This window comes from Pelobates fuscus, chromosome 7 (genome assembly GCF_036172605.1).
Source record: "Pelobates fuscus isolate aPelFus1 chromosome 7, aPelFus1.pri, whole genome shotgun sequence".
NCBI classification, from domain to species: Eukaryota; Metazoa; Chordata; class Amphibia; order Anura; family Pelobatidae; genus Pelobates; species Pelobates fuscus.
Window position 1 is genome coordinate 126,040,180 of NC_086323.1, and position 24,600 is coordinate 126,064,779.

The 24,600-nt window shown below is 42.6% G+C and overlaps 1 protein-coding gene across 1 annotated transcript; it reads left to right on the forward strand.

The window, feature by feature from the left end:
* The first annotated feature begins 235 nt into the window (after positions 1-235).
* Positions 236-24,600, forward strand: GNAT1 (G protein subunit alpha transducin 1). Its single transcript, XM_063426571.1, has 9 exons — positions 236-586; positions 6,068-6,110; positions 9,336-9,477; positions 12,083-12,240; positions 14,826-14,954; positions 15,803-15,932; positions 16,628-16,781; positions 21,813-22,007; positions 23,526-24,600. Exons 1-8 carry the CDS (start codon positions 481-483, stop codon positions 22,001-22,003), a joined length of 1,053 nt encoding a protein of 350 aa, XP_063282641.1. The 5' UTR covers positions 236-480; the 3' UTR covers positions 22,004-22,007; positions 23,526-24,600.

The following is a 24,600-nucleotide window of genomic DNA, read 5'->3' on the forward strand; positions in this document are numbered from 1 at the left end:
CATTTGTAAATAGGGAAAGAACACACCCTCGGGCTAGGTTTGAGAGTTTAGTTACTCTCTGTGCAGGATACAGATGGCTCAATATAAATCTGTCCTCTCTAGACTCAGCGTATATAGAGATTTAAGATAAACCTCTTCTGTGGATAAGGATACCTATCTGTCCAGCTATCCACTTCAGCTGAGCTCAGCATCTCTTACACCTGCTCTGCCCCCATACCTGTCCTTGGCCAGCATAGGCTGCACACAGTCATCTGACCAACAAGGGCTGTAAAATCCAGTTTGGAATTAGAGCAGATCGGATTTGGGAGCCAGTCAGGGGGGGAGAGGGCTCATTCCACCATCAGTCCAAGTGGTGGTTACACAGACAGTTTTTATACAGCAACTCCCCGTCCCTCGATCAGGAACCCCCATCTTTAAATAGTCAGGAGAAACGTTTTAGCAACTTTTTCTCTCCCCCCCCCCCCCTTGGGATACGGGAAGATGGGAGCCGGAGCAAGCGCCGAAGAGAAACATTCTAAGGAGTTGGAAAAGAAACTAAAGGAAGATGCTGAGAAAGATGCCAGGACAGTCAAACTGCTCCTTCTTGGTGAGTAATAGTATCAATCCGGCAACATTATTACTTGTTAGCATTGTTACACAGATACTAATGTACTTCGGTAAATTGTCCTTGATTTTCTAGATTAGTTAAGATCCAGAAAAAGCACACAGGTCACCTAGAACAAACAAATAAAGACAGTGTGTCACAGGGGCTTTAAACAGAATAGAAGATACAACATATAAAGGAGAAGAAGATAGGAGAATCCCATAACTAATTAAAAGGGGAGAGGAGACATCATCAGATTCCACTGGTGGATGGACCGATTTCTGTTTAACAATACAATACAGTAGGATCCTCTTCAACCTGTCGTTCCTGTTTGTATGTTTTAACCTCTCTGTGAATGATGTTGCCATATTAAAGGTTTCATAGCCTTATTATCATTGTTATTATTTTTACTGATAAGGCGCCAACATATTCCACAGCGCTGTATAGTAATGACAAATGCAGGTGATTGAGAACAAGAAATGACAGATGAAACCCTGGCATCCCAGATGTTGGAAACTACTTTCCCATGATGCTCTGGCAGTCTCTAAGTTTGCTAAGCAGCGTGGGAAATTTGAATCACAAATATCTGGACTGTGTAGGGTAGCTATCACTGCTCTAAAGCTACACCAGTTATGGTGTCACATGCTGAAAAACTCCCAAAAAGAAATAAATACGCTTTAAATATGATAACGTAATTAATAATGTAATGACTGTCTGGATAGGTCCTACTGCTCTTCATTACCATATCAGAAAATAGAAATACATGTAGATAAAACAAGATAGCGGAGCTGGCAAAAAAACTTTAACTTGGAAGGGCTGGATATATTTTCAGAACTGTCTAAATTTCACAAACTGCATGTCATCTCGCTACAACCTCTAGTATAGTATAGTAAATAGCTCCACGAAGTTCATATCAAGCCTTAGCGCCCAGATACTACTATTATCGTAGGTGCTGCTACTATATCTACAATTAAAGAAATTGCTTAGGGTCCCAACTAATCCATGGGCCCCTGTCTGTGGATGTAAATGTGGCTCCTTTACAAATGTGTTACAGACCGCGTATTTGGTCACAACACTATGATGTTAAACAATAAATATGCAACAAGTACTGTGATATTATTTAGTGTATTCGTAAATATATTGCTTCTGTTTAATACAGACTGTTCTAAATTATTTTGATTTTGGGCATAAGGCCTCTTAAAATCTAGAACTGCTTCAAGCCACAGTTTAGAATTAAGCATGGATGGATGAATTGTCTTAGCCCTGGACTCCAGAAATCATAGAACTATCTTAAGGCCAAAAAGCATCATAGGAGTTGTAGTATTTTGGGTGAAATACATTTTTGCAATTGCTTTTTTAATGGAAAATCAGAACTGGTTTACTGACACTAATTAGACAACACACTTTGTGAATTAGGATTTATAAAATAGGGATGATTGAATTGTGGAATAGTTCAATGTGGTTTTACAGCTTTCCTGTATTTTCTCTGCATCTGTACAGCTTTGAATGTGTTCTCAGGTAAACTCCAGAATTTGAAGGGTATTGGTATATTTGTAGCCGTGAGGCTGATCCAGAAAACAAGATATGCACACAAAATCAAAGCCAGACACACAGAAACAGAAGAAGAGAGTTCAGCCTAGGCAGATAAACACCTACCAGCTCATCCCAGCTCTGCATTTTATCCCATTAAAGCTGCTATGTCTTAACAAAACAGAGATTTAATCCCAAGAGCCAGTTCAGGTAGAAGGTCTGACGAGTAACCCCTACATGACATGACAGTGTCAGTGTGTTGTATGCACTCGTGGCAATAAATTCACAATGTATATATAATATAATATAATTTTATTTTTAAAACATTTTTTTTTATGTTTAATTCCAGATATTCACACAAATGAGAAGTGAAAAACTGACAAGAGAAATTGATTTTTTGTAATCTTTATTTTACAATGTAGAAGTCAGAAACATGTCATGTGACAGACACAGTAAGCAATAAAGTATAGATAGGTAAGAAACAGGCCCCAGAGGTGATGGCACTGACCTTGGATAAAAATTAACCTGAAGAGACAGTCACAGGCATTAAAGAATGAGGTTTGAAAAAAACTACAAATCTACAAAGAAGTAAATATAAGCACGCAGAAACCTATTTATTGGACAATATTGTTCCTGGGGTAGCTGGAGCAGTTCCCATGAGGCGGGAATTGAAAGAGAATATACACAGAAGGAGTAGGGAAAGAATATACGTAAATCTTGTCCTAAGTGATAGATGACATCATGTTTCAGAGGTATCTACTTAAAGTGGACATGATCCAGGAAGTGAGACAGTCAAGGGGTAGTTAATCAGTGAGGGTGTGCGTATTGGAGGGGTCAGTTATATATGTGATCTAGAGTGACCAAGTGGCAACATACTTCTCATTAGTCCTGTAACTTCAAATATTAGGTCAAAACAGAAGAAATGACTATTTTCCAACTCAGATGTTTTTCTATCTCTGTTATTTTGGCCTAACATTGATATTGTCTTGTCAGTTTTTGACAATTCCTGATTTATTGAATATCCCGTTACATCAGCCACCATTAACAATACAATACAGTAGGGTCCTCTTCAACCTGTCGTTCCTGTAAGTTTTCTTGTAATTGTCCTATTTATAGTTAAATTTCCCCCTCTCATAATATTGTAAAGCGCTACGGAATCTGTTTGCGCTATATAAATGGCAATAATAATAATAATAATAATAATAATACAGGACTGGATAAAAAATAATTTTCTAAGCAAAATGCTGTCACGTCACCTGAAGAAAGTTATTCACTAAACTAGTGTTGATGGTTAGGAATTAAAAATGAATGTTCTGTTTTAGATCAAAATAAGTGTACTGGGAAAAGTCTCCTTCAGCTATATTGGTTTAAAACTTTACACTAAAGTAAATATATATATATATATACACCAACAATAGACATTATATATATAAAACTATCCACTTACTTCAGGTGGAAGGGGCTTTCATCCACACTTTTTGTACCCACCACAACTGTATTGGTATGTACTTTACAAGTAACACCAAGCCTCCATTGAGAGGCAGTAACCAACTGCATGCTGATGAGTTGCAGTAACAACGAAACAGCTGCCCACTGGCTTTGCTCCTCTTCCTGAGTTGTGTTTCAAAGCTGTTGTATACAGCAGACACAAACTCCAAGGATTCCATGTATAAAGTGGAATTATGAGGCAAAAGTGTGGTTCTTTGTTGAGCTCATTTGCATACGCCTACCCAGAATCCCTTGCAGTAGTGAGAGCACTGTTAAAGTGAGATTTCTGTGGGAAAGTCTTATGGCTTGACTGGTGTGTGTATTTGTGTTTAGTAATATATTAACTATATATATATATATTTATTTGTGATCAATTAATATTGATCATCTATTCCTTAATTCACTGCTTTTGGATTCAATTTGCTGCTATCAAGAGCCAGTGATCAGAACCTTCCTATTGGATGCAATGATTTTATCTATACGCCAATAGAAATATCTAGGTTAAAATGATGACTACAGTTAAAATTATTTATATGGCGTCAACATATTCCGCAGCGCTGTATCAGCATTGATACTGATTTTACAAATGTATGAATTCATAATATTAATATGACATATGATAATCTATCATGCAATATCTATGGGCTTCTTGAATAATTTACCAGGAAGCAAGACTGATTTTTTTTATATTGAAAAACAACTTTACTTTATTTATTCCGGACAAGCATAATGTCTGTTGTTGTTGTTTTTAGAGCCTATACAAGCCAGTGGTCTTAAAGTTAATTCTATGTAGACTATTTATCAAGGTGTCTCGGGAAAACCCAAATCTCTACATAAATCTCAATTAACCATACTATAAGAGGAATATGATCTGTACGTTATAAACCTCAGCTAGATTTGTAGGAGATGTAATGGGACATATCCCATATTGTACAGCAGAATGAAGCTACTTGACGACAGGTCTGCTGTGGTCTATACAGCTTTCTAATGCTATACAAGGGCATTATGTATCATGCAAAGTACTCAATAAAAAACACTGGAGACCAATGGAGAGGACTGGCTGAAACACTTTAGTTACTTTTCAGTCACTGTTTAAATGACTTAAAAAGTTCCATATTAGTGAATTTCAGTAAACATTGGTTTGCTACACGTCCTTCATATTTTTATTAGAGTTTTGAAAAAAATATTTTTTATTAGGAGTGAGAAATTAGTACATGTAATAGTACAGTAAACATACAGAGCATGTAGGTAACAGTTGAAGAAAACCAGATTCAGCCGAACAAAGCATCGATTCAAATACACTTCTCTATTCATCGGCTATAAGTGGAATAGAATGTTCCCTGTCACAGTTGGAAAGCCTTTTAATGCATCTTCTCCATAATGCACGTCAAATCTCGCCATAATGCACGTCAAATCTCGCCTGTATATTTAAAGGTCTGGATGATGGTGCCTAAACAATTTGTGGTCACAGTTAAAAAGCTAGAAAAGTTTACAGATTGGTTATTTGGACCAAATGTGCAATTCCTTTGTTGTCGTCGTCCCTCCCCCCCCATTTCTCAGTTTAGTTAATAAACCCCTCTCCGCTTCTTGCAAACTTTCTAAATCTCTAAAAAGACCTTACTGGCGCAGGCAGTCTTGTTGCTGTGCCGACGTCCTTATGTATGCAGAGTCAAAATCAGAAAATACAATTAAATTGTGCTGCAACCCCCAATCCAAAATACCAAGACATTTTATTGCATCCAGCAAAGGCTTCAATTATTTAATCTTCCCAAATGATTCAATACTGTTAAAAAAAAATTGCAGTGTTTGTAGTGTTTTGCATTGAAAAGCTGCACATGCAGAGATTAACCCCTCTGCTGTAGGAGGTGTAACTCCACCTTTGGCAGAGTCATAAGGTTGTCATCAGCCAGTCTGGAACTAGAGTTTTGGGCTGGCTAATGTTGATTCGGTGCATATTTCTATTCACAGAATGTCAGTCAATGTCTGAGAGCGATCAACTGACACCGGAAGCACGTCACCGGACCACCATGGACCATCGGAGCCTGGCAGGGACCCATGTAAGGGGGCAAACTGTTGCTAAATGGTTTTCCCCATTACCAGGGAACCAGGCTAGGGTACTCTTGGCATCATATCCACTGCAGCCCCTTGTACTGGTTATGGTACTTAAACTAACCTTTTAAGGTCACTAAACTGGGAATTGTGGGAAGAGAGAATTTTATTTCCCATAATTGATTTGGAGGTCATTTTTATTTCAGCTATTTTGGTTAAAATTGGCAGTTTTCTTCAGTCAATTCTTTACAATGTCTATTGGCAGGAATACACCTGTGATGCATAGGCATTCCATGATACACTTATAAGTTTCACACTATCATTGTAATGTCTTATGATACACCCCCACTGTAACACTACAACCCACATTACTTGCCTCCTGTTTAAATTCTATTTTCATAACTTTTTTTGTTACAGGAGCTGGTGAGTCCGGAAAAAGTACTATTGTAAAACAGATGAAGTGAGTATGAATAGATGCACACTGCCCAGCCTGCTTCTAGATTCACATACTGTCCCCTTTAATGTCTTTCTACAGTCTTTCTTTAGACTCCCACACAGGGCCAGATTAAGAGCCCAGTGGGCCTGGTGCTGACAATTATGATGGGGCCTAATTACAGAATTTATCGACCAAAAACACTAAAACAGTCATATCTCTCAAGCGTCATGTATCTGATGGAGTTGGTGTTGGAGGGGAAACTCAAAGGATGCAGCTATAAGAAAACACATACTCTATGCTAATCTCTTTATCTAATTTATGCTTTCATCTTTCAAGTAAATCCATACCCCCTAACAGCAGTGTTCAGTGAAGCAGGAAGTCAATGGGCGGGGTAAAAGGGTGAGCCACTGATGCAAATCACGTGACCAGAACTGCCAAAAGGGGCGAACATGCCCAAAAAGAGGGCATGTCTGTCCAAAGAATTAAAAGGCTAGCCTGGCATCAGGTCCCTATATATCACAGTGTCAGTGTCCCCATGTCGCCCAGTCCACTAGTCTCCCAGTGTTTGTGTCCCCATTTCTCCCAGTGTCCCCATGTCTCAGTGTGTCCCGTGTCACTAGGATACTAGGGGACACTGAGAGACATGGGGACACAGTGAGATATCGGGACACTGAGAGACCCAGAGACACTGAGACACTTGGGGACACTGGGAGACATGGGGGCACTGAGACACTAGGGACACTGGCTGGGAGACATTGGGACACTGGGAGATATGGAGACACTGTGTCCCTAGTGTCTCCATGTCCCAATTTGTCTACCTATGTCTCACAGCGTCCCCATGTGTCTCAGCGTCCCCATGTTTCCCAGTGTCCCCAAGTGTTTGTGTCCCCACGTCTCCCTACTGTCTCAGTGTCCCCATGTGTCCCCTAGTCTCCCTGCTGCCTTTCCCTCCATCCTTCACATACCTGAGCTGTAGTCTATCTCTGTAGGCTGGGAGCTGCTGTCTAGACTGTCTGTGCGGTGTGGCTGCTCCCCCGCGTATCAGTGAGTAGAGAGAAGCAGAGAGGGATATGCTGTAACTTCCTATGCCTGCCTCTCTCCACACAGTGTGACCCCTACTGGCCGGTGCTGGTATTGCAGCGTAATCTCCGTTTATACTGAGAAAAATATGTGCATTTGTATTGCCGATATTACTGCAATACCGACATGGCCAGGCAGCCTCAAATACCGGCTGTGCCTTAAAATACCAGTCAGGTGGCAAACCTAAGAGTAGTGTGTCTGGACTGTCTGTGCTGTGTAGCTGCCCCTCCGCGGATCAGTGAGTAGAAAGAGGCAGGGAGATGCTGTAACTTCCTATCTCTACCTCTCTCCGTACACAGTGACCCCTATTGGCCAGTGCTGGTATTGCAGAGTAATCTCCGTTTATACTGAAAAAAATATTTGCATTTGTATTGCCGGTATTACTGCAATACTGTCACAGCCAGGCAGCCTCAAATATCGGCTGTGCCTTAACCCTTTTATTCCAGAAGTTTGGTCCTTAAGGGGTTAAACAGTCAGGTGGCAAACCTAAGAGTAGTGTGTAAAAAAAAAAAAAAAAAAATTTCACTTTTTTTTTAATGGGCCTATTCCATGGGCCTGGGCCTGGAGCTGCAGCTCCATCAGCCCCTATGTTAATCCGGCCCTGCTCCCACACCCATCACTCACATTTTTGTTTTTAAATTCTTTATTTTTGTAGTGTGATAGCAGAATTACAGGCAGGTGAGACATGTTGGCATTAAACATAAAAGCTTTTGACAACAATACACGTCAGGATTTTTTGCACCATTTTTAAACTGTGTAATGCACAATAAAAAGCTTATGATAAAACAAGTGTACCCCCTAGAGCAGCACGTTAGGGCAGCTTGACCAAGTGCTAGAAGGGTGATCTAGAAAATAGAACATGGTGCACAAGGATAAACCTTTGCTCGTGCCTTTAGTATAGAAAAGTCATCTGACTCCTGTCTCCGGGAGCCTGTTCTTTAGCAGATTTTTGACTAGTAGGCTGCGGTTGGTGGGAGCGTCAATCCAGCTGGTGTTGTGCAGCCTCAGCATACCAGGGTCGCAGAGCTGTCTGCCCACGATCACCAAGCCGGTGTGGAGGCAGGTGGCACGCATATCAGCATGAAAGGGAGAGGTGCCAGAGGCTCGTGGACCAGGTGAGTCGCAGCAGTCCGGCATGTGGAGAGGTCAGCATGCCGCGTTGGAAAGACGGCGATCCGGGCTCACAAAAGTCCTCTATTTGAGGCAGACCCATGTCGGGCGCAGATAGCATCAGAGGCACTGAGCCAAGATTTCACATGCAAGTGTTATCGGCGCCTTGTTGTCAGAGTCGCCATCTTGGATTTGTTAGGGTCGGTTAGCAGGCCAGCAGAGCAGGCGGTAACAGAAGCCAGTGAAGCTGCTCCAAGGGGGGACCTGGATAACCCCCAGCGGTCCAAAAGGGGGTGGAAACGGGACCCATGAGTAGTATCACAATGCAGTTATATGGTAGCTAAGTGTTTGAACAGGGCAGTGGCAGTCCGCCCCACCCCGCTAATCTCCTGTGTAGGCCGCAGGCATCAAAGTTTCGTGCACCCTTCAGAGGCCCCAAAACTTCCGATCTTGGAATCTGCACTAGCGCCAATAAGTGTCTGCTCACAATGTGGTAGATCTCAAATATAGCACAGTGCTGTGGATTTCAGCTGAAAAGGCCAGGTTCAGCATGAGCCTCTGATGCGTGCGCCCAGGCAGCATGGCGGTCAGGCTTCGCCCCCCATCACTCACATTTTGAAAAAACAAAATTTACGGTAATTAATTCTGCAATTTTCCCTCTATTCCCATACTAATACCCCATCACTACCACCTTCATATCTACCCATCAGTCATACAAAATTACCTCCTACAATACTCCCTCTATCCCCAGACTGCTACGCCGATCACGCCATCACTCAAAATCTGGGCAGGAGAGTAAGGGGAGAGGTTAGCAAGCAATTTTTAGATACACTCCTCAATGATAAAATGCATAATTAAATGCATTCATTTTTGGGGGTACATCTATTAAACAGTGACTGATTTATTTATTTTGTATTTGGACAGTTGAGTGTCCCTTTCATGCTCTTGTGCCATTTTCTTCACTAATACTCCACATCCTTTAGTGCCCTCATCAATGCCACACACATGCCTTTTACTTTCACTTCAACCCCATGTCTGCCATTTTCTGTTTGCCCATAGAATTATCCATCAGGATGGTTACTCTGTTGAAGAATGTTTGGAATTCATCTCCATTATTAATGGAAACACCCTCCAGTCAATGCTTGCCATTGTGAGAGCCATGAACACTCTGAATATCCAATATGGAGACCCTGCCCGGCAGGTGAGTGGATAATTATTCCTATGTCCTTGTGAATGTGCATGTGAACCTAAAGGGACACTCCAAGTCTAACTGAATCCATTCCATTTTAAAGTATGACATAAAAATGCAAATATGTGGAAACAATGTGTTAAGTATAATAAAATGGTACTTTAATGTTCTTTAACGCAGATGAGCCTATCCCATAGCGTGTGTTTTATGGGCATAGCCGCAATTTCTGGGAGTTGCTGTTCAGTTGTGAGCTTTGTACTTTGGCCAAGGCAAGTGGGGAACTGGCTCTAGGCCCTGCATTTTTAGAGGCCCTGCAGGAATTAGCACCATGTTAGCAAGGCTCTCACCATGAAATCTCTGGTGCTGGGCAGAGCGTTAACCACTAGCTGTTACTATCAGTTACATTGAGAAAAGCATGAAGTCATATTATGGCACCCTCTGAAAGTCTGATATGCAGTGAGCCAAAGGAGAGCAAGAGGAAGGAAGACGATCTGTACATATCAGGACAGGTCTACCTCTCCAGCATGGAGTCTCTCCTTCCTTGAAAAAGTCAGTGAGTGTGAATGAGTATGTGTCAGTCAGTGAGATTGTGTATGTCAGTCATTGAGCGTATGTGTCAGTCAGTGAGTTTGTGTATGTCAGTACGTCAGTCAGTGAGTCTATGTGAGTGAGTGTGTCAGTTATTGAGTGTATGTGTGTCAGTCAGTGAGTGTGTAAGGGTGAACTATGAATCAACACGCAGAACCCAAGTTAACAATGCATAGAAAAGGAGACTATTGTGTATTACTGGGCCTTAGAGAGGCCAGAGGTAACGCAACGGCCAACAACAGAAAGGACACCAGTAGGAGGCACGACTGCAGAGAAGGCGGTCGGACGCTGAACCTGCTGTTAATTAATGGCGCTGTGACAGTATGTATGAGGGTGAGTGTGTCAGTCAGTGAGTGTATGTGAGTGTGTCTGACAGGGAGTGTGTGTGTGTGTCAGTCAGTAAGTATATGTCTATGTCAGTCAGTGAGTGTAATAAATAAACCCAAAGCACACCAAAGACAGTTGCATTTAAGGTTTTGTTCATACAATGTAACTGTAAAATCATGTATACAATACAAAGTGTAAGTATACAGTACAGGCATGCGAACAGTACAAAACATACATGTAGCCACAGAAATTTCAATATAAAGTGCACATAGGCATACTGACCTCTTGCAGGAGATAATAGGTACCCCAACATTTTGGCACCAGGGGGAATCCAGTGAGTGCTCCTGATCCCAAGACACCACTAACTTCAGCAATTCTCCAGCTGTGATCCTTGTAGATTTTTTTGACCACTCAAATAATTTTCTTTACAGTATATTAAGACAATATAGACACATGTCCTGCTCCAGGTTAATTCATGACATTTCCAGTTGACTGGAACTTCTTAATTATTGCTCTGATGGTGGATATGTGCAATTTTCAATGCTTTTGCTATTTTCTAATAACCACTTACCATTTTGTGAAGCTCAACAACCTTTTGCCGCACATCACAGCTATATTCCTTGGTCTTGCCCATTTTGATGAATGACTAATTAGGCTTATGTGTTACCTCATATTTATACCCCGGTGAAACAGGAAGTCATGGTTGAACAATTTCCTGGTCCTCAAATATATTTTTCTCATATGAATTCATAAAGGTGCCAATAATTTTACATCACGTATATTTAACAAAGATTTTTGTTAAACTTGTGTTTGCAATTGTTGATTTCCATCAGTGGAAGAGTTGCTTTAAAACAAAATATCAAAAGGTTAAACAATAAAGACAATTTTACAACTTCTTTGCTAATATTAACCAATATTTAAATGCCTCATATATCTAGGATCTAAATTACATTACATTTTTGGTATTAATGCTACTCCTATTCCAGCCTTACCCCTAACCCTATAGCAACCCCAACCTTAACCATATGCTACACTATATCTAACTCTATAACTACCCTAACCTTAACCCTACACTATCTCTAACCCTAACATAGCATTAACCCTAATCCAGCATTAAACTTTACCCTACATTAACACTAACCCTACTACACCACCCATAACCCTGCCCTAATACTAAACTTAACCCTACCCTAACACTAACTCTAATGCTAAGCCGATCACAGAGGGATTTCCTCTTCTGACAAAAGTTCTAACATCAGCAGAGGAGTTTTTCAGCTCACACAGTATAGAGAGCCCCGTGAGTGTGGTGTTCTGGGATACTGCAGTATGAGAAAGAGATCTCTCTCTGCGTGCTGCCCTTGCTGATTGCACAGTGGGCAGGGGGGCTTGTCAGGATCTCAGACCCATAGGCCTCCCTCTGTCCGGGGTCAGGGTGAGATACACTGTGGCTGATCCCAAACGTGGAGCCGCTGCGACTTAAAGGAGAAATAATTTCCCATTAAAGTTTTCCTTCCACCTAAACATTTGCACACGATGACACAATGTGTCTTGAGTCATATGTACAAAACGATTTTTTTTTAAAATACTGAATCTGGCCCAGACAGTATCTAAATATTGTTATAGTTAACATAGAATGCAGTGGAGGGAGAGATGTTAGGAATGGCCATAGAATTGTCTGAGTAGCTGTTTCTCTCACTTGCAGGACGATTCCCGTAAACTCTTGCACCTGGCGGACACCGTTGATGAAGGCTCGATGCCAAAGGAGATGTCTGACATCATTGGCCGCCTATGGAAAGATACAGGCATCCAGGCATGCTATGACCGTGCATCCGAATACCAACTTAACGACTCAGCTGGCTAGTAAGCGAGAATTTGATTTGTCAATGTACTTTCCTCCATTTCAGACTTGGAACACTCATTACACTGGCTGTGTTTACACTATAAACTTATCCCTGCAATGTTACTTTTAGTTAGTATCTGTTTTTATTATTCCAAGCAACAGTGTTATTCAATAACATGAGAATTCAAAGGGAATTTCAAATTTAAGATTAAAATAGCTGAACTTGAAAAATTTTAAAAAAAAATAAAAATCAGCTATTCTGAATAAAGCTATTCCCTAAAATAATTATTCACTTTGAATTCTTACTTTAGTGAATAATTCTGCAGATCTGCGGTGTCCAAACTCCACTTTTATCTCTGATATCAATTCAGTGAATACAATATATTTATTCAAATCAACTCCCCCCCAAACAGGTGTGTTACTTAAAGGGACACTCCAGGCAGCCCTTTTTACTCACCTCGTTCCAGCACCGGGAGCCTCGTGAAGCTGCGCCCCCTATTTCGTCAAAATGACTAAATAGGCGGGCGCGATCAGAGAGCAATCAGATGCTTCCATTCAAAAGCGTCACTGCTCCCTTGTGCGCATGCGCGGCTTCGCTGCACATGCGCACATACTTCATAGGGCGGCATTCATGCCTCCCTATGAAGTCCTGAGCGCACTACCGCGCATGCGCGCGGTGTGCACAGCCGTGAGCTGAACTGACTGACAGCTCAGCTCACGGTCTTTGCCCGCCCCCTCTCCTCTGCTGACAGGCAGGCGAGAGAAGGCGCGCACACAGTGCCTTCTCTCTCCTTTACACGTCAGACGTATTTTAATACGCCTGACGTGTACAAGGCCTTTTTAGGGCCATACATGATAGAAAGTCCCTCTGGTGGCCGTCTGAGTGACGGCCACTGGAGGTATTCCTATCAATCAATGTAAACACTGAATTTTCTCTGAAAATACAGTGTTTACATTAGATTGCCTGCAGGGAGCTATGGATCTCACCTGAACAACTACATTAAGCTGTAGTTCAAGTGACTATAGTGTCCCTTTAACTCTTTGACTACTTACATGGTGGGAAGCCAGGACATGCCTACACTATAAACACGACACTGCACTGTGTGGATATGAGGCTTACAGTATCGTTTTAGTATTTATTTGTTGGACATTATTTTTAACTTGTCTGATATCTTTTCTAATTCTTTCAGTAACTTTAAAAGCTGTGAGCTTTCATTAGTACCCTCTCCAAATTCATTGTCTTGTTGGTTAGCAACCAACAACAACAAAACAAATTACATTTTAAAGGACCACTATAGGCACCCAGATTACTTCAGCTCAATTAAGTGGTCTGGGTGCCAGGTCCCCCTAGTTGTAAGCAAAATACGTAAAAGCCCCTTATGTAATATAAAACACCAGTGGTTAAAAAGGGGGTAATTATAAAAATAAGTTACCATATAAAATAGTAAATGTTTAGAAGATTCCTCGGATCTTCTGAATATACATATACATAGAGAAATAAACAACCTACAAAATAAAATCAGAAAGGACCACAAATGGTGCAGACCAAAAAACACCAGATAATAGCTAGTGTAATAATGTACTCACCCCCTAGTTGTAACCATGCGGCTAAAAACATAGCAGTTTCAGAGAAACTGCTATATTTACACTGCAGGGTTAATCCAGTCTCTAGTGCCTGTCTACCTGACAGCCTCTAGAGGCCGCTTCCACGATTTACATGGAGTAATTCGCACTTATTTAACGTTGGACGTCCTGACAGAGTCCAGTGTCAAAAAAGATCCCCATAGGAAAGCATTGAGCATTTATGCAAGCTATAGCCAGTTCTAGCGTAATAGGCGTTTAGCGGTGTAATCCCCACTTATAGGATATGGTGGAGGTGGACACTTGCTGCATATCCTATAAGTGGGGATTATACCGCTGTATGCCTATTACGCTAGAGCTGGCTATAGCTCGCATAAACGTGAGCGTACTACCATTCTTTCTATCTCTAATCACATTTATTGCACTATCCGCTGTCCTCCGTTTTTTGTCTTTTATATATGCATACGGAAATCTCGGCTTAATTGACTCATCGTTTCAACTGAGGATCTTTTATTTTTCGATCAAGTACTTTATATTGACTCTCATCTATGACTTATAGTCACCTTTGCAAGAGGATCTCTTACTAGGACTATCTGTACTATTGATATTATCTGTATATATATTTTTTTTATCTTTGGCGCAACCTTTCCTTGTCTTCTCTTGATTTGCATTGCAAAGCCTGCAGAAATATGCTGAAGACACCTCACTCACTACATTAAGCTGTAGTTGTTCTTTCGACTCTAGTGTCTCTTTAGATAAAGAAACGTGGTGAAGCATTGCTTGCTCATTTACTAGCCAAGTGCTTATATGTGTGAGTACACACAAGCTGTTAGTTGTTAGCACAGGGCTCAGAATTTACACCTGTCACTAGCGAGTAGCAAGTGAAATTTAATCCTGGCGACTAAAGAAATTCACCCCTAATGAATATGCTATGGGCTCTCCGTGTTTGCAGTGGAGAGAGTGGAGAGTGGCTAGCAGTGATTTTGGGGTGTTCTGACATTTTTGTCCTCTTCTTGGACCTCAGTTACTTGAATGATCTGGAGAGGTTGGTGACTCCTGGTTATGTCCCCACTGAGCAGGATGTGCTGAGATCAAGAGTGAAGACCACTGGTATCATTGAAACACAATTTGGCCTAAAAGATCTCAACTTTAGGTAAAACCACTGACTCTTATTCTACCCATCTGCTTCTAGTGTTAATCCTCCCCTGCCATGTTTCCTTTTATCCATACCATCTCCTGCTACATAATCCTTTATCCAAATCATGACCTTACATATACTTGTTTACCAACGCCCTGTACTCACATGTTCCCCTTTAGCCCTATGGGCAAATTCTTCTCTGCATTGAAGCTCTTTACCATGCTCCGTAACACTTTATCCACAACCTTCCTTCCAACATTAATTTTTACCAATAAGTTACCCTGTAACGTTTTACCGAAACCATACCCCTTTTATGTTGACCTTTAGCCAAACCCTGCTAATATAACCCAATACCCAGAATTTGTCCTGCGTTCTTTACCCAAATCCTGCTTTGGCATTTAAACTTTATCCACACATAGTTACATGGTAATCTAGGTTGAAAACAGACTCAAGTCCATTGAGCTCAACCTTTAAAACATATATTTGTATGCTGTCAATACAAATAATGCAAAAAACGCAATTGGAAGTGCTTGACTTTGATGTCAAATAGGGGAAAACTTTCTTCTTGACTCCATAATGGCGATCAGAATTCTACTTGGATCAACAATCTGAAGCCTTGCAATACTTTATCCTAACCCACCACTTTACACTATCCTTGTCCTATCATGAAATATTCCATTCAAAAATGGGTTTTTCCCTGTGGTACCTTGCTGTAACCCTGTCCTCTCACACAGCCTTTTATTCAGTTCCTATCTAATAATACACCTAGCAATCTGGCTATACCTTTTACTCCTTGCCCGCTACATGACTCTGATGAACCTGTCTGCTGGGTATTACTGCATCAGTATTGTTCCTATTCACAGAATGTTTGATGTTGGTGGACAGCGCTCTGAGCGTAAGAAGTGGATTCACTGCTTTGAGGGGGTGACTTGTATCATCTTCATTGCGGCACTAAGTGCCTACGATATGGTACTGGTGGAGGACGATGAAGTGGTAAGTGTACAGGAGAGAAAAAAATAAACAAAACAAGGACAGACTAAAAAAACAGACCATACAAAGACAGGTAGAGTGTTTACAGATATCTGACTATTTTATCTGTGAGTAATGGACAGAGAGAGGTCTTGATGGAGAGAGACCAAGTTAGGAAGATAGTAGGACACAAAAGTCAGTAGGTTACATTACCACTAACGTAGGGCCCAGTACAAACACCTTTCAAGTTCTAGAAATATTTTGTCATGTTCTGATCTCTTTGATGGCTCCCTGTTAGTTTCTGTTGCAATCTTATTTTCCCTTACTGTGTTCCATTACTCTTAATGCATACCCCAGCATCTATTAGTACTCCATATATCAGTTGCACAATACCCTGAAGTACTTAGAACCTTTGCCCCACAATTGCGACAATCAACAAATTAATACACATGCAGGTCTTTCAAAACATTGCAAACATTTCCACATTTGATGACCTTTCAGTGTCATTTTAGTTGGATCCTTAAAATCTAAAATGCACAAAAAAATTTTATGGAATAAATATCAGAGAATAAACAAGCGAACAAACGTCTAAGCGTTTTTCACTTATGTACTAACCAGCCACAAAAAAAGAAAAAAATATAAATTGAGCCATAGAAGATGACTTTGCATGAATGTATACTTAGCATTTCCAAACAGGTGCATATTTCTTCTCTTCACAGAACCGCATGCATGAGAGCTTGCATCTCTTCAACAGTATTTGTAACCACCGTTACTTTGCCTCCACCTCCATTGTACTCTTCCTCAACAAGAAGGATGTTTTTACAGAGAAGATAAAGAAGGCTCATCTGAGCATCTGCTTTCCAGACTATGATGGTGAGTCTACCTAGCATTTACTTGTTGTTGGAATATTACGTGTATAAAATAGTGTCAGGATAAACTATAACCCACCATGAAGTGCGTAAGTCAGTAAATAAAGATTCTATAGATGTAGGTGAAAAATACATATTACTGGGCCTTGGAGTGTCTGTAATTAAGGCCAAATAAATAGTCTGAGACAAGCCAAGGTCAAGAACACAGAATGAAACGACTACGATAAGACAAGCCCAAGGCCAAGATGGGAGCTGGACCAAAGCAGCATCTGCGCCATGGTATGAGACTGCCTATAGGTGCACATGGTGTGGCTGTGCAGATCAAGTTCTGCCACGTGATCACTAAGATCCGGCACTGTGATAAATAGTTGTTAAAGAGCTTTGTTCTAGTGATTTGACCACCTTCCACTGTTATTCTTCAACACTTTCAGATTCAAAGATCTAATAACCTGGGGCCCAATTTTTTTTTTTTTAAAGAGTAACAATTCTTTAAGAAATAACGTAATGTGTAAGGCCAAAAACCTTAAGAGATAGGTGTCTCATAAACACTAATAACAGAAAAATAAAGAAGAGTTTCTAGAGTCTTGATCGGTTGTCCATTTAATCACGAGGTTTAATCCCCTCAATATGAAAGAGTCTACATCAAAAAGAAAAAAAGTGGAAGAATACAAAGTTACATAGTTACATAGCTAAAAAGAGACTTGCGTCCATCAAGTTCAGCCTTCCTCACATTTGTTTTTTGCTGTTGATCCAAAAGAAGGCAAAAAAACCCAGTTATTACCCTACATTGAAAGATTATATCCTTGAATATTCTGTGTAACGGATCGCCTGGCACCCCAACTGGGTACCTCCGTTGAAGGATGCTCCTAGCGCTTCCTGAGGACTCCAAGCACTGCAGCAGACACCATAACCACCGTAGACTCCTCCAGAGAGCAAGACAGGAACCAGCTATTCCAAGAGCTTAGCAGTGATTTAGCAAGGGAATATGACAAGCATAGCAATCCCTTGTAGCAAATTCCCCCAGTAAGAGACGGCACTCCAAATTGAGGGTAAAGAAGAACTCAGGTTTAATGACACACACTCTGCTTTTATGCAATTCTCCCCTGCAAGGGAGATGCCCACATACAATTATGCATTACCCAATCGCACAATGGTTATATCCCACAGATTCCCTCCCCTTAGCCTGAGAGGTAACCCAATTATACGTACAATTTAAACATACATTTTACCCAACTTTCATAACTCTAAAACCATACATCCAATATTAATAAAAGTTACATATTATTAACCAGCACATTCCAAATACAAACATACCCAAAAATCATACGAATCCGTCCAGCCATTCGGGAGATAAGTATAAGTCACTTGGGACCGACCGCAGGCACCTTTTCATGCCCAAAACAGTTCCATGGATTTGGGCTGTGCGGTCGGTCTATTTTACACCGTGAAAACGACTAAGTCCCATTCGAACGAGCGTTCGAATCTTCGAACGGGACTTAGTCTCCAGCCGCATTGTTGAAGAAGGTACGCGTTCGAATAAGTTTAAATGGTCACCGCCACATGTTCGTTTGTCGAATGGAGGCCACTTCGACGACTTCAACTGCATTCGAAGTGCCAATTTAAAAGTTGTAACACTGCTCCCAAGTATTTAAAGGGCCAGGAACAGCATACAAAAATCCATTGTGCCTAAATCCACTTCTTGAAGGGTTAATACACCCCAGGGCCATAGTCGCAGGGTAGGAGGCTAGCAACCAGGCTTCTCCAGTTCACAGTGGCGAGGTTGGTTCCGCCACACTTCTCCCCTTTACCATCCAGACTAACATGGTATCTGACCTCCTGTCGGTCAGTGCCCTGGTTAGTCCAGCAACCCACCCACAGAACACAATCAGCAGTACAGCCCACCCACAATAAAGAGTTACTACACCTAGGGTAGTGGGTAGCTTGTCCATGTCCAGGAACTCCACCTCGGCTCTGGGGGTTACTGGCGCTCCGGATCGGTGGGTTGCTGAGTGGGCAGAGACCAGCGGTACTCTGCCCTGCTGCCAGCGCTACCATGGGAGTAGCCTGGTTGGAGCCCAGTTGAGGAGATGTCGTAGTAGGCTCCTTACTCTGGACCCGGTACTGCTGCTGGAGGTCACGACAGGCTGTCTCCCCTTTGGATGAACCTCCCTGCTGCCAGGGGACAGGACCGATCGTCCCTAGCACCTGTGAGGCCTGTGCAGAGACCACGGTCCCATCTGCACGGGTGTGGGGCTTATCATCTCCCCTTGGTGGGCTAGGCTGCCGCTGAGGAGAGGGGGTAACGAGTTCATCTCCCTTACCCACTTTCTGCCGCTGGGGAGAGGGAATGACAAGCTCCTCTCCCTGACACTCTCTCTGCCGGTGGAGGGGGAGACCGACTGCCTCCCCTTTCAATATTTCGTCCTGCTGCTGGGGGCCGAGACCGCCTGCTTCAGCTGCCCCATCTGGGAGAATAGGATCTCCCCTTGGTAAACTAAGCTGCCGCTGGGGAGGGGTGTTCACCGATTCCTCTCCCTGGAACACTTTCAGCCGCTGGGGAGGGAGGACGACACCCTCAGCTCCCTGGGATACACACCGCTGCTGGGGAGGAAGGACGGTACCTTCAGCTCCCTGTGACAGACACTGCCGCTGGGGAGGAAGAACCACACCTTTAGCTCCCTGGGATACATACTGCCGCTGGGGAGGAAGGACGACACCTTCAGCTCCCTGGGATACATACTGCCGCTGGGGAGGAAGGACGATACCTTCAGCTCCCTGGGATACATACTGCCGCTGGGGAGGAAGGACGACACCTTCAGCTCCCTGGGATACATACTGCTGCTGGGGAGGAAGGACAACACCTTCAGCTCCCTGTAATACACACTGCCGCTGGGGAGGAAGGACGACACCTTCAGCTCCCTGGGATACACACTGCCGCTGGGGAGGAAGGACAACACCTTCAGCTCCCTGGGATACACACTGCTGCTGGGGAGGAAGGACAACATCTTGAGCTCCCTGGGATACACACTGCCGCTGGGGAGGAAGGACAACATCTTGAGCTCCCTGGGATACACACTGCCGCTGGGGAGGAAGGACGACACCTTCAGCTCCCTGGGATACATACTGCTGCTGGGGAGGAAGGACAACACCTTCAGCTCCCTGTAATACACACTGCCGCTGGGGAGGAAGGACAACACCTTCAGCTCCCTGGGATACACACTGCCGCTGGGGAGGAAGGACGACACCTTCAGCTCCCTGTAACACACACTGCCGCTGGGGAGGAAGGACGACACCTTCAGCTCCCTGTAACTCACACTGCCGCTGGGGAGGGAGGACGGCACCTTCAGTTCCCTGTAACACACACTGCCGCTGGGGAGGGAGGACGGCACCTTCAGCTCCCTGTAACGCACACTGCCACTGGGGAGGAAGGACGGCACCTTCAGCTCCCTGTAACGCACACTGCCACTGGGGAGGGAGGACGGCACCTTCGGCTCCCTGTAACGCACACGGCTGCTGGGGAGGAAGGACGACACCTTCAGCTCCCTGTAACACACACTGCCGCTGGGGAGGAAGGATGACACCTTCAGCTCCCTGGGATACACACTGCGCTAGAGCAGACACCATAAACACCGTAGACTCCTCCACAGAGCAAGACAGGAACCAGCTATTCCAAGAGCTTAGCAGTGATTTAGCAAAGGAATATGACAAGCATAGCAATCCCTTGTAGCAGATTCCCCCAATAAGAGACGGTACTCCAAATTGAGGGTAAAGAAGATTTAATGACACACACTCTGCTTTTATGCATATTATTAATCAGCACATTCCAAATACAAACATACCCCAAAATCATACGAATACGTCCAGCCATTCGGGAGATAAGTATAAGTCACTTGTGACATGGATTTGGTCTATTTTACACCGTGAAAACGACTAAGTCCCATTCGAACGAGCTTGTTCGTTTGTCGAATGGCGTCCACTTCGACGACTTCGGCACTTCGACGACTTCTGCACTTCGACTGCATTCGAAGTGCCAGTTTAAAAGTTGTAACACTGCTCCCAAGTATTTAACCCCTTAAGGACACATCACATGTGTGACATGTCATGATTCCCTTTTATTCCAGAAGTTTGGTCCTTAAGGGGTTAAAGGACCATGAACAGCATACAAAAATCCATTGTGCCCAAATCCACTTCTTAAAGAGTTAATACACCCCAGGGCCATAGTCGCAGGGCAGGAGGCTAGCAACCAGGCTTCTCCAGTTCACAGTGGCGAGGTTGGTTCCGCCACATTCTGTTTTTGCAAGTATGCATCTAGTAGCTGTTTGAATATCTGTATGGACTCTGATAAAACCACTTCTTCAGGCAGAGAATTCCACATCCTTTTTGTTCTTACAGTTGCCTTAGACGAAATCCTCTTTCTTCCAGTCTAAACGCATGACCTTGTGTCCTATGTAAAGTCCGGTTATTGAATAGATTTCCACACAATGGTTTGTATTGGCCCCGAATATATTTGTATAATGTTAGCATATCCCCTCTCAGGCGACGTTTTTCTAAACTAAATAGGTTTAAATTTCTTCATAGCTGATATGTTTCATTCCTTTTCAAAGTAAAGATGTAACCCCAACTCTAGAGATATTACAGTAATCTCTGGAGTTGGTGTTATATCTTTACTTTGGCTCGGAAGTAGGGGACTTATATGCCTGATCTAAAGAACCTGGTCATGGCTCTCAAACATGTGAGTGGTTTTGCATTCGAGATATACCACTCATATGTTTATCCATGTTGCACCATGAAGCGGTTTCCATATTTTTAGGTTTGCAATGATATATTATATGTTTATCTTAAAAAAGGTTCTACATTGTAATATGCTCTTTAACGTTGTACACTCACACTTTATTTGTTTGTATTATAGTTAGTTATTAGTTTTTATGATGACTGAAAGTAGTTGCGGTAGTGGCCCACAGCAACTTGCATGCTGGAAACTATTGCTGCTTTGATATTCGTTATTAGCATTAATAGATTATATAACTTTATTTAGGTCCTAACACATATGAAGACGCTGGAAATTATATCAAGACACAGTTTCTAGAGTTAAACATGCAACGGGATGTGAAGGAAATCTACAGTCACATGACCTGCGCCACAGATACAGAGAACGTCAAGTTTGTGTTCGATGCGGTCACAGACATTATCATCAAGGAAAATCTAAAAGACTGCGGTCTGTTCTAAGGAGGTATGAAAATTTAGTAAAACAGGTAGAAACAGAAATAAATACGTTAGATACACTTATTAAAATAGCAACACCCAAAATTACCAAATGATAATAATCACCTTCATCAAAAAGAGTGTTATTATTTTAAGTCTGCATTGTGGTTTAAGATAGGATAAAAAATTAAATAGTTGTACAGTCAAGGTTCTGCTTGATAGCAATAGTACTTAAAGGACCACTCTAGTGCCAGGAAAACATACTCGTTTTCCTGGCACTAGAGTGCCCTGAGGGTGCCCCCACCCTCAGGGACCCACTCCCGCCGGGCTCTGGGGGGAGGAAGGGGTTAAACTTACCTCTTTCTCCAGCGCCGGGCGGGGAGCTCTACTCCTCCTCTCCTTCTTCCTTGCGACGTCATCGGCTGAATGCGCATGCGCGGCAGGAGCCGCACTCGCATTCAGCCGGTCGCATAGGAAAGCATTTACAATGCTTTCCTATGGACGCTTGCGTGCTCTCACTGTGATTTTCACAATGAGAAGCACGCAGCTCTCACTGTGATTTTCACAGTGAGAAGCACACAAGCGCCTCTAGCGGCTGTCAATGAGACAGCCACTAGAGGTTTTGGAGGCTGGATTAACCCTCAGTATAAACATAGCAGTTTCTCTGAAACTGCTATGTTTATTAAAAAAAGGGTTAATCCTAGAGGGACCTGGCACCCAGACCACCTCATTAAGCTGAAGTGGTCTGGGTGCCTAGAGTGGTCCTTTAACGGTTTCCCCAACCCTTTCTTGTGCTAAATAGTATAATGCCCTATTGAAATTATTCTATTGGTCTGCCCAAAAGAAACGCTCATAGAGTATTTAAATAAGTTATTACTTGCCTTAATCCAGCACCTGGCAAAGCTCTCAGTACTGCTTGGCATGCTACTGTTTGACGTCATGGGAGCCCCACCGAGGTCCAAACAACCATTCATTGAAGGATTTAATGTGCTCAGAGCGCATGCGTACACTCTGAGCCAACGACGGGAGGGGAAAAGAGAGTGATGGACGGAAAAGAGTAGGAGGGAGGCCGGGGCATAAAAAATATATTAGCGAAGGGGATAGGAATGTGGGAGGGCTGCTTTCAGTGTGTGAGCGATGTAGGGAGGGGAGACGAGCCTCGACGTGCAGGCTTTGCCTACAAGGGAGAAGCAGTTACATCTGTGTGCAGTCCTGAACAGGGTTCCTCTGGGTACAACTAGCCTCAGCACACACTTAATGACTCTAGATGTGCAATGTTTCAAGCTGAAACAGACTCCTACCACCATGATCACTTCAAAAAGCAGAAGTGGTCATGGTTGTTGGAGTAGCAATTTAATTGCAGTAGACAATAGACCAGTGGTAGGCAACCATCAGCAGTCCAGACATTGTAAACTTCTGGCAAAGTATCAGGCGAGATGTCTACAACATCAGAAATGCGAAGGTTGCACATCCTTCCAATAGGCTATATACCATTATAAACTATACCATTATTTCACCCCTCACACTTCTTGTTTTGTTTCAACAGAATTCACCTTTGTTTCCCTTATTGCCCCAGCAACCCCTGAGTGAGCCCCTCAAGAATGGAGTATGCACCCTGCACATCCTAAAGAGGGATCTCCTGCACCACCAGAAGAATGAACCAGCAACTACAGTGTTGTGAATTATAGAACTACCTGTCCCCTAATCAACCATAAAAGATGAGGGACTCCATATTCCTTCAGAAGCTCCTCATAGTAAATTTTCTGTCCATTGGCGCCTAACCTCTGCAAAGACATATAATTGTAGCAAAGTATCCCCCCAAAAATACTTCACTCTCAGAAGAATCTCTAATATGCAAATCACTTGTCACTTCAGCAGACAGAGGGTAAAATGTCCAAATCGCTTGTCACTTCAACAGACAGAGTAAAATGGCCAAGTTCCTGGGACAATGGTGAAATCGTAGGCCTAAAGCAGTAGGAGAGTCAAATGGAGCGTTGATATGGAAGTGTTAAAGGGACACATCAACCTGTGGGAGCTGCCTGCCTGCTTATAAGGTACATTTATTAACAGGTTGGAGAACACTGACAGATGTGGTCCTTTAACACTTCCAGTATTTTGTTGCTGGTCTGTAGAATGAATGAGGGAGTCTTGACACTTTCTACGCTATTTTTTTCCTTTTATTAATAATTTAATTATCTCTTTCTGCTTTTATACTAAAATCTCTTTAATTCCCATACAGAATGTTTTACTTTTCTGAGCAACAGTGTATTTCCAAACATTATGATGGGAAAACTAAAGGCACTTTAAATTTGTTCAAATTATCCATTGTATTTAACCTCTGTGTTACAAGAGGGGGCCCTTTAGCAGTAACGTATTGAATCCTACTCTTTCCAAAAATGAACTAAGTTTTGTACTTATTGAAATGAAGATCGGTGAACAGGGGCTTAATACCTTGCTCTTCCTATAGGGTACCTGGCCTGTATGTATGTAATTTATTTTTCTAAGTAAAATGGCATGTAACTTAAACTGCTCTTTCACCCATGGTCCAATGTCAACTGTACAGCTAGACTATAGATGCTGTTTCAGGCTTCTGTTAAATGAAATGCCGTTAATAGGTGGAA

Bases quoted from the DNA above. Each gene is read 5' to 3' on its own strand.
- GNAT1 (XM_063426571.1), top strand. From the start codon at position 481: ATGGGAGCCGGAGCAAGCGCCGAAGAGAAACATTCTAAGGAGTTGGAA. The intron at 587-6,067 runs GTGAGTAATAGT...TTTTTGTTACAG, and splicing joins AGTCAAACTGCTCCTTCTTG to GAGCTGGTGAGTCCGGAAAA. The intron at 14,955-15,802 runs GTAAAACCACTG...TCCTATTCACAG, and splicing joins CTAAAAGATCTCAACTTTAG to AATGTTTGATGTTGGTGGAC.